At 36.7% G+C, this 10824-nt stretch overlaps 2 protein-coding genes across 3 annotated transcripts; one reads left to right on the top strand and one right to left on the bottom strand.

Annotated features, from left to right (window-relative positions):
* The first annotated feature begins 572 nt into the window (after nt 1–572).
* LOC110884850 (ABSCISIC ACID-INSENSITIVE 5-like protein 2) lies at nt 573–6777 on the top strand. The gene is made up of 4 exons (XM_022132555.2): nt 573–711; nt 821–1894; nt 1994–2065; nt 6350–6777. The coding sequence occupies exons 2-4, from the start codon at nt 1133–1135 to the stop codon at nt 6428–6430; spliced, it is 915 nt and encodes a 304-aa protein (XP_021988247.1). The 5' UTR covers nt 573–711; nt 821–1132; the 3' UTR covers nt 6431–6777.
* Nucleotides 6778–6942: 165 nt separating this feature from the next.
* LOC110884848 (probable protein S-acyltransferase 4) lies at nt 6943–10496 on the bottom strand. Of its 2 annotated transcripts, none has more exons than XM_022132554.2 (7): nt 10202–10400; nt 9388–9582; nt 8662–8970; nt 8115–8336; nt 7625–8040; nt 7302–7348; nt 6943–7180 (listed from the first exon to the last, which is right to left on the bottom strand). In XM_022132554.2, exons 1-5 carry the CDS (start codon nt 10259–10261, stop codon nt 7627–7629), a joined length of 1200 nt encoding a protein of 399 aa, XP_021988246.1. In that variant the 5' UTR covers nt 10262–10400; the 3' UTR covers nt 6943–7180; nt 7302–7348; nt 7625–7626. The 2 variants fall into 2 exon arrangements, with proteins under 2 accessions (XP_021988246.1, XP_021988245.1); XM_022132553.2 differs by lacking the exon at nt 7302–7348 and adding an exon at nt 10408–10496 and having other exon boundaries at nt 6973–7180; nt 10202–10301.
* Between the last annotated feature and the right edge of the window lie 328 nt (nt 10497–10824).

Here is a 10824-nt window from a genome sequence, read left to right as displayed (position 1 = left end):
GGAATGGGCGAACGGCGATGGTTGTCGTCGTCTCGTCGATGCTGAATGATGAATAGAACAGATGAGAATCTTGTCGACAAGGTGAATGATGAGTAGTTGAATGATGATGCTGAACGATGAACGGAACAGGCGAACGACGATGGTTGTGGTGTTCGTCGATGACGGCTGCTGGAGAGTTTCTTTTAGGGTTCAGACTTTGCACTTTGGAGCGTGAATTGAAGAATGAATTTCAAAATTAGGACTCTAGGTATGCCACCCACCCCGCGTCTCATGAAATACATGATATATATTTTTTTAATTAAAATTCTTAGCATGTCATTAACGGGTCTTAACAGGTTAACGGGTTTTAACCTGTTTTGACACGAAATTTAAACAGGTCTTATCGTGTCAACCTGTTTAGACACGAAACCTGTTAACTTCGTGTAGATTCGTATCGTGTTATCGTGTTCGTGTCAGAATTGTCAGCCCTAGCACCACACATCGTTTTAATCTGTTTACCTAAAAAATGTCTAAATAGTAATATTAAAAATTGTCTCTTACTCTCTTATAATCATTGCATAATTCTTCTGCCTAACTTTTACCCCTCTCCTGTAACATTATTCCTGGATAAAACAAAACTTTATTTTATTATATCAACAAAATTGAAGCTCCGTCAATGGCGATTTGCAATTTTTTATAACTGACTCAAATATCTGCAACAATTAGAATATGGTATGCACAATTACTTCTCTTAAATGTCGAATCATCAACCAAATCCAACATATTTCAGATTCACTTCAAATCACTAATTTATTATGTTATTGTTTCACATTTGTTGCAGCTACTACTGCATGGAAGAATTTTAACCTAAACCGGACCTCTGAGCTTCGATTATTCACTATCTAGGGTTTGATTTCAAGTGAGTTGTTCATATCTCTCCTCGATCACATGAATTGTACGCCGATTTCTGTTTTCTCGTGTTTCTGTTGGTTAAAATTAACATCATGCAGTTTAGGTTTTAGTAATTTGTTTATGGTTTACATGAATTTGATGTTTTGGTAGCTTGATTGGTAGTGTTTGGAGTTTGATTTGTGAGATTAGTGGATAGTTAGGGTTTGATTTGTGAGATTAGTGGATAATTAGGGTTTGGTGTATGGGGACTCAAACGATGGGGTCGAATGGCGGCGGAGCGCAGAAGTCTATGTTGGATGGATTGTCGAGGCAGGGGTCATTGTATAACCTAACATTGGATGAGGTTCAACAGCAGTTAGGGGATTTAGGGAAGCCTTTTAATAGTATGAATTTGGATGAGCTTTTGAAGAGTGTTTATAGTGCTGAGACTAATCAAGGAACGAGTAGTAACGCGGTTAATTATACGGAGCTCAATTCGGGTGTGACGAAGAAGACGGTTGATGAAGTGTGGCAGGATATACAACAAGGTCAGAGGAAGAAAAAGAACGATAGCGATGACGATGGGAGTAATGTAAGTAAGGGCGGTAGTTTTAAGAGCGGGGACGGGAAGCGACAGCGTACTCTCGGTGAGATGACACTTGAGGATTTCTTGGTCAAAGCGGGGGTCGTGGCCGAATCTTCTCCCGGGAAGGTGAACGAAGAAGGGAATCTTGAACCGCAAGAAACGCAGTGGATAGGCTATCAAAGTCATGCAGTTCAGCAGCAGAATATGATTATGGCGGGTCATTATCAAGTTCAACCATCGGTTACGGTTCCTGGTAACTCTTTGATGGATGTGGGTTATATGTCCCCAACCTCTTTAATGGGTAGTTTATCGGACAGACATATGTCTGGAAGGAAAAGGTTTGCTTCTGGAGATGTGATGGAGAAGACGGTTGAAAGAAGGCAAAAGCGAATGATAAAGAATAGGGAGTCTGCTGCGCGCTCACGAGCAAGAAAACAGGTAGTGAATTCAGTCTGTTAATGTTTTTGTTTTTTTTTGTTTTTTTTTTTTTTTTTGTGTTGTAAATATGTGATGAGAGAGTGGTGTATGGTTGAACAGGCATATACCCATGAGCTGGAGAACAAAGTTTCACGTTTGGAAGAGGAGAATGAAAGACTCAGGAGGGAGAAGGTATTTCTGTTTCTTGGAACTTTTTTCCCATCGGTTAGTTAGTTAATTGATTATGCTTCAAGTTAGTATCTTTCACATGTTACATAGTTCTTCCAACACGTTGTCTTTCCCATATTGGTCAAGAATGTCAAATGTCCAATTTTCAACAAAAATAGGTGCATCTGTGTAGCATGATGGGTTAGAAGGAACATTTTAAGATATGTGTAGCATGACCTTAGGATACTCAAGTACATATATGTCATAACAAAAGATGTGGTGAGACTGCTTGGGCAAGGATAGTTAAAACCAGACTCTAAGAAGGTGAGTTAACTCAGTGATAATATTTTTAAACAAAATTGTAGCATCTCTTTTTGGGTCATGGTATAGCTAACAATGATATATATATTTTTGGTAAGAAAATTGTCTTATAATGCTAGTGACATGCAAAATGTGGCATCTCTAGTGAGACAACTTTTGTTTGGAAAAACAAACGTTGATCTCACACAAAAGCATATGTTATATTGCCAGTGCTCATGATATAATTTGTAATTTGAGGTGGCAATTTCAACCCGTTTACTAGAAACATTTGAACTCAGGTTGTATATCATTCATAATGGGTCAAACATGTAAAATAGAAAAAATAGCTAAAACTCCTATAAGGTAAATGGGTGAATATGGCTTTAATTTCTTTTATTGCTTACAACCTTCTAAAATTATATATTTAAAAAGGTTAACTTAATATTTAACAATATATTTTATTGTGTTAATACATCAAGTATTTGTACAATTTAAAGACAGGACAAAAAGTTTACAAGACAACTTGCAAATGGTCTTACTTAGTTACATGCATGACATCTATAGACCAACTCAACGGATAATTTTATAACCAAGACAGTATCCCAGATGGGACATTCTACATTTTTACCATATTCATTAAAAAATAACATACCATATCTTCTATAGTTATAAAAAAAAAATATTTTGTATCTTGTAGTGAAATATGAATAGAAAGGGAAAAAAACTAATATTCATATCGTATTAATGTTGTGTTAATAAATTCTCATTTTCATATTGTATCTACTTGAAACTAGTAGAAGAGAATTTATTAACACAACAGAACCTTGTAGTTGTTTTATTAAGCATTATGAAGTTTATAGATTAGCGTTATGATATATTAATCATGTTTTATTTTATTGGAATTCGGTGTTAGGTTCCTCTAGGTAGGATGTTTGATTTGGATTTTCAATTTATCTTTCAGGAAATATACTGATAGACACCGGAAAATAGGGCTGATTTATTGAAATAATAAGATAGTTGGCCTGATTCTAGATGGCTAATCTCCAATGCAAAAACACTTAGATAATCAAACTAAACAAGACATAGAAAACTATGGCAGAAATGAAATACTTAAATAAGAAATAGAGAGGTTACTAATCCTAAAGTTTAGCCCTTAAATTCAGCCCTTTGACTTATTTTTGACTTTCACTCCAATAGCAATCAACCCCCATTAATTCAGCCCTAAATCTTTGCTCTTCACTGACTGGGTCAAGGTAATTGAACTGGGACCTGTTGGACCCAAACGGCTCAACCCGCTGACAAGGTAGAGTCCTATCAATACTTCCCGGCTCCCGCCCGGAGAAACGACTTGTCCTCAAGTCGATTTGGCGAAAACTAATATGCTCCTATCATTAATTGTTCCTTGAACAGTTCAATGGAGAGATGGTAGCATGACATGGGGATGGCGAAAACTCCTTGCTATTCGATGCCAGATTCGGCCGTTCTTGTGGAAGTCTATTGGTAATGGAACTGATACTAATGCGTGGAGCGATATTTGGTGTGATCCCGGTCCTCTTCGTAAGTTCATCAGCCCAAGAATTATCGCTAATGCAGGTTTCAACTTACAATCCTCGTTAGCGGATATCGTGTCTCCGAATGGTCAATGGAGGTGGCCGATTGCTTGGTACAATCTTTTCCAGTCTTACTTAATCTAGTGGCTCCTATTTTACGAGAAAATGTTCGTGATCGACTGGTTTGGAAAGACTTGGAAGGAAATGCACGTTCATTTACTTCTTGGGAGGTTTGGAATAATATTCGACACCATGAAAGCAAAGTGCCTTGGGTGAATATGGTGTGGTTTAAACAATGCATCCCTAGACACTCGTTTCACATCTGGCTAGTTATTCGAAACAAGTTGAAGACACAGGATCGTTTATCTGTCTGGGAAGCGGGTAGTGCAACAAATTTAAATCTCATGTGTTGCCCTTTATGCTGTTTTAACAGGGACTCGAGAGATCATTTATTTTTTGAATGCTCTTTTGCGGCTCAGGTATGGAACAATATAAGGACGATGACCAATATGGAGCATGTAAATGGAGATTGGTCCGATATAATGTTTTGGATGGAGCAAAACGTGAGTCTGAAGAAGCCCGACAATGTTATTAGTCGGTTGGTGGTTGCGGCTGCAACTTATTTTGTATGGAAAGAACGAAACAACAGGTTATTTACTCGGAACCAGCGTACGGCTTTGGTGGTTTCTCAGGAGATAATTACGACTGTTCGTATGCGGATTATGACTTTTAAGTTTAAACGAAGATTCGAGAACGGGAGCTTGGTGGAAAAGTGGAAGATTCCTAGAAGCAACTTAGAGAGGGATCCGGGCTAATGTAGTGTTTTGTTTATTGTTTCATGTTTGTGACTTGGCCGTGTTTGGCTTGGGTGTGTTTGTGGCCTTTGTTGCCTAGTTATGGTTTGTTTTGGTCGTTTGGTTCTAGTCTTGGTATGCCAAGGCTAGTGATAGTGTGGTAATTCAGCCACACTCTCGTGTTTTTTGGTTTGATTTATAAAATTCACCGGGGTAACCCTTTACCCAAAAAATGGAGAGATGGTAGCATGTAGTAGAGTTTTGAGCTTCTTGTTGGACGGTGTCGAAAACCCACCTTTGTGCCATCCCATACTGGTTTGGCAGGTCATTTTTTCACCTAGTTGAAGTTGGCACTTGGCAGTGATGCGATCGATGGTACAAGAGCTGCTGGAAAGTTTGTCCCTTGTATGGGTGTGGTTGTAAACAACATGGGGGAGGGTACTCATAGAACAGGTGTGATTGTTGGTGATGGTGGAGGTTTGTTTGAGGACGCAGTGAGGCAAGGAGAAGTGTAGGTAGCGATGTGCTTTGGTGGCAATTCAACGGTGATATGTGGTGGGGTGGCAGAAGTAGGTGGTGGAGATGCTATTGCTAGGGGTTGTGCTAGAGGAGATGGTGGTGTAGAGGCAGAAAATGATGGTGAGGATGGTATGGTCCCCTTGACCAGATTTGTCAATAGGCCTTGAGGTTCATCCTCGGGTTCTAAATTATGTTTAGGATGAGCAATGTGAGTAGGGATGATAGGATCAATTGTTGAACTAGAATGTACCATGATAGCGGATGTTCCATACATCTTGGTCTTGATTGTTTCAACATCATTCTTCAGGGCTACAAAAATTGAATCCAGTCGCGCTCCTATGGCTGCGATAGCATCTCTATAATCCCCGGGTTTCTGATCCATCTTCTCTTTGTTTCCCGGCAATGGAACCAAATGATAAGACACCGGAAAATAAAGGGCTGATTTATTGAAATAATAAGATAGCTGGCCTGATCGAGATGGCTAATCTCCAATGCAAAAACACTTAGATAATCAAGCTAAACAAGACATAGAAAACTATGGCAGAAATGAAATACTTAAATAAGAAATAGAGATGTTACTAATCCTAAAGTTTAGCCGTTAAATTCAGCCCTTTGACTCGTTCTTGACTTTCACTCCAATAGCAGTCAACCCCCCATTAATTCAGCTCTAAATCTTTGCTCTTCATTGACTGGGTCAAGGTAATTGAACTGGGACCTGTTGGACCCTGACGGGTCAACCCGCTGACAAGGTAGAGTCCTATCATATAGACAATTTGCTTTTTTGCCTCTTTCTCATGATATTTTTGTTTGACGTTGGGCTGTATTCTTGCCTTGTGAACTTGAAACAAGTGAAAATTCGGATAAATACGGATACGATAATGGACAAATGGACGATAAATTTACTTATTAGATTATTTGTACATGCATGCTACATTTATTTTTATTTTCATCTCCATGGTCCTGTTCAAGTCCTTTTTAGCTTTAGTGATTCCTATGTAGTTCTTCGAAAACCTTAACTGATATTTATATTAAGTTTGAATTTTAATACTCCTTACTTGTTCAATGTGATCAACAGATTTTATTAGCTTTAAATTAAATATGTTATCCAAATGATGATCACTGACCAAGATAATCTCTATTTGCAGGAGGTGGAGAAGGTAATACCGTGGGTCCCACCACCCAAGCCAAAGTATCAGCTCCGAAGAACTTCCTCTGCTCCTTTCTGACGGCTAGCTAATCTGGTCAGCGGTCCTGAATTTGTGATCTTGGTCATGGGCTCTGAGTCATGAAAAATGTTCTGCAGCAATGAAAGTGAAAGGCTTGTAGACCTTCCTTTTTATAGCAGGGAAGCTTTGGTGTACCTTGGTCAACTCTTTTTCATTTCCATCTAAATCTTTATCAGATGTCATTATGGATGATGTACGCCTTGTGTTTTTTGCTACTTTTCGGTTTTAGTTTGTTTTATACCTAGTTTCACGCAGTTTCTTGTTTAATGTATTGTCCAAGGATGATCTTATTATGTACATGTGATAGTGTTCTGATACTGTGTCGTTGGTTGACTTAACTTCAAATGTTTGTTCTTAGTTTCCTCACGGTTCGTGAGTTTTGGTTCATCAAGCTAACTAAGGTTCACAGGTCAACTATGGTTCATCTTGCCAACCATATTTAAGAACTAACCGATCAGCTTTCATTTTGACGCATGAAAAATGCAGATAAATCGCAAAAAAAAAAAAAAAAAAAAAAAAAAAATCATTTCATACACATACAATGGTCCAATCAACATCATCAAATAGAACAAAACAAAAAAAAAAAGCCCGAAAACAATGAATGAAAATAATCTGTACTGAATATGTTTGATCACAGAATTGCAGTTCTCTTCTAATAGTTTGGAAACAGAATGACTGGCTGAATTGTATTTAATCTGCAAAAGGCTTCTGCATTCGTCTTCCACATTCTGAAGACACCCGAAATAGCCACTGCAAACACAAAATACACACTACATCATGTCTTATAACTTAGGTTGGGTTAACTCGCAGACATTAACAATCTAAATTTTTAAGGTAATGATTTGGACGGTTGTAAGCATTGAAAATACACCTTATGCAACTTTCAACCCGTTCGACCATTTGTTTGATTTGACTCATCTACAATTAGCAAATTTTATGACTTGTTATAGCACAAACTAAAACGAACAATTTTAATGACATAATCTCAATTAGTACTATAAAATATGATTACAGAAACTAAATTACTGTAGTAACAATTAACACTTTTAAGATCAAATATGGTCACACAAACTTTTAACCTGTTCGACCCGTTTCCCTTCATCTAATGACCGATCTGGCCCATTTGAGATAAAAACAAACACAAAAACTTGCCAGCTGAAAGCCAATATAACAAGTAAAAGTAATAATGATCACCTCTATACTTGATGCATAGTTTCGGTTTCACGAGCGATTATCTCCTCATCACGTTTCTCAGGTTCAAAAATAAACGGAGACGGTTGAATATCAAAGTCAACAATTCCCTCCTTGCCTTTTGAGTTTCCCTCCAGTTCATCATAATGCAGATTTTGTAGAATTTCAGGAAGTGAAATCCCCTCTGATTCTGCAAACCTATTTCCCATTTCAATGTCGATTTTTTCCTTTGAGGTCCGCACATTATCTGTACCTGTTTCCTCAGCTACCACGTTTTCAGCTTCACACGCAAACGCCCGAAAATTATTCAACGAAGGAGAGATTTTTGATAGAAAGACTTCTTGAAGGTTCCTTATTATTCCCTTGTGATACGGATTCTCCTTCTTATCGTATCGATATCGGAAGTTTTCATATGTTGTCTGTATTAAAATAGAGTATATATAAAGATCAACAAGTCTTGATACAGATTTATAGTTTTTGAACAAATGATCACCTGGTTTGTGCAAATGAGATAAAAGTGGAAAACCGAAAGCCCGCCCACAAACCAAACGGTGATAAAGCAGTATACAATGAGGACATCTGATAAGATGTCCTTTTGCATAGCCTTCAAAACGCCCTCTTTGTTTTGAGCGATGTGGACCCACGAAAAGCCCAACACATATAAGCACAGGACAGTTGATGTTGATATGAACAAGTAGAAGAACCGATAGTTACGCTGCAACAATAACATTATATCATATACGATGAGTTGGTTCAAACCCATGCAGTTAATGCGGTAAAAAATCGGATATTGGTCAGGGAACGATATTTGAGATAAAGATTATCACGGTGGGGTATCAGTAACATTTAACACTAACAACTAACAATTAAGACTTAAAACACTAATAGCAGCAATAAGAAGAAAGATGAATGGTAGAACTAAAAAGAACGATACTGAAATCGGGAAAATCAGTGATATATCGGTCAAATATCGCCCATTTGACCCGTTGGAGATAAAACATAAGCTGAATCTATCCATTCGCTAAATTCAACCAACTTACCAGTCCAATGCATTGACCGACCCATGGACAATGATGGTCAAACTTTTGAACACAGTTGTTGCAGATGGAGCAATGCGAGGCACGCGGAGGACGATAAAGCATACACGTGTCACAGTATTTGACGTTAACCGGATGACCGTTCACAATAACTTCTTTTGTTCTTGGTAATCTCAAATGAGGAGTTTTGTCATTGATCCATTCCATTGAAGGTGTGTTCATATCAAATGCTTCCTCAGATTCGGGTGGTTTTGTGTTTCGTGGGATTATTCCCGGATCTCTACTCGATGTCATGAGGAGAAATAATATATCCTGTGGGCCCACAAATTGTTAAAAAAGTAATTCAGTAAAACAAATAATAATCTTTTATAAATTTGTTAAGAACTTTAAAAAGAGTTATCATAATAATCTTTTATAAATTTGTTAAGAACTGTAAAAAGAGTTATCTAATTGTTCGATAATAATTTTTTCCATATTATTAACAAATAAAAGTTTGAAAACAAAGACATTCTTTTAGATTATAAAACTGTATACTTTGAAATATGACCATTTATTGTCACTTGATAATAATCTTTTATAATAACTTCTATGAAAAAGTAAAGTAATCATCTAAAACTTCAATGATGATCTTATTCATGTTATTTTGAAATATAATCAATTTCATATAAACACCATGCATTTTGAGAATTAAATTTAAAAAAAAAAAAAAAAAATCAAGATTTTGCTTACCAAACAAGTGAGAAATGCTGCCACAAACAGCACAATGTACCAGTAATCACTATCTTTGCCATGTTTGTCATTGTCATTAATGTTTTGATAAACTCTAATACAAAAGCATAAAGCAGGGCCTCCGATCAAGACTATGGTCAAATATAAAGAAGACACATCAGGACCGAAGATCAATCGTCCCCAACAAAAGAATCTCTGAAATAGTCACAAAGAAATGACTAGTTAGGTTTTAAATCGTAACACCATTATTTCAAACTATCAATATTTTCTTTTTTGTGCAAAATAAGCACCAATATCAGTCAGATACAACATTTCTTGAAACCATACATGATATTATCTAAATATCTTAAAAAGTAAGATCTTTATATCAAATTTGAAGCTTAAATATTCTTTAAAAAAGGTAGAGATTTCAGTATAGGTGAACAGGATTTACACAACATTTCTTGAAACAATACATGATGTTATAAATTATGTTGAAAAGTAAAGGCTTTATATCATCAAATTTGAAACTTGATTTTTTGGGTTAAAAAATATGCACCCTTTTCTTGTACAGTTTCTGAGAAAACATCATCAATTTAGGCAAACATGATTTAGGAACACTCAAGAAAACAAACACAATACCCTTCATCTTCTATCAATTATTGTCCTTTTTTTTCATTAATCTGCAAGATATTTTTTGCCCCACGTATGATAAAAACATACCCATGGTTTCACTCTTCACAACTAGAAGCTAAAAGAAACAATCAAATTCAAAATCAAAAGTTTTTTTTTTTTGAGGGAGGGGGGAGGGGGAGGATAAGATGATACAACTTACATTGCTTCCTTTCCAAGCCTGATAGAGTCTTATGGGGTTTTGATTCCCTTGTTCTGCCATGAATGTTTGAGAAGAGTAGTTTGGTTCCTTGTGTGATTAACTGAAAACCCATGTGGAAAACATCAAAGAAATCATGAACCCCCTTTGACTAAACAACATTCAATACTCGAAAGAAAGAAAGAAGTTGAATGGATGAACGGAGTTACCCAGAAACTCGCTGCTCTCTCTCTCTAGAAAAAGCTGATTCGGCGGATGTTCCAACTTTGTAGCGACATTCCCGCGGTTGCCTTTTAGGCTTGCTCTTTCTTTTTTAATTTATTAATTCAGTCCATTCATTATTGACCAAACTACAGGTTTAGTACCTCAAGAATGTAATTTATGCTTTTGGTGGTTAAAATGTTAAGGGTTTGACTAGTATGGAAGTATTCACTCATATTTTTAGGAGAAAATATAAGGATTTCTGCTTTTTGATACCCTCATCAGAGTTGGAACTTATGGAATCTATCACATACGTGAGAGTGAAGATGAGAGTGACGATGGTGTGATGATTTAGATTGGACGACTATGAAGATGAACCGTGCCAAAATTAGATAGTCATACTTTGATAAGAGTTTATTAGGATT

This window comes from Helianthus annuus, chromosome 10 (assembly GCF_002127325.2).
Source record: "Helianthus annuus cultivar XRQ/B chromosome 10, HanXRQr2.0-SUNRISE, whole genome shotgun sequence".
In the NCBI taxonomy this organism is placed as follows: domain Eukaryota; kingdom Viridiplantae; phylum Streptophyta; class Magnoliopsida; order Asterales; family Asteraceae; genus Helianthus; species Helianthus annuus.
This window is presented reverse-complemented; position numbering and strand designations above follow the sequence as displayed.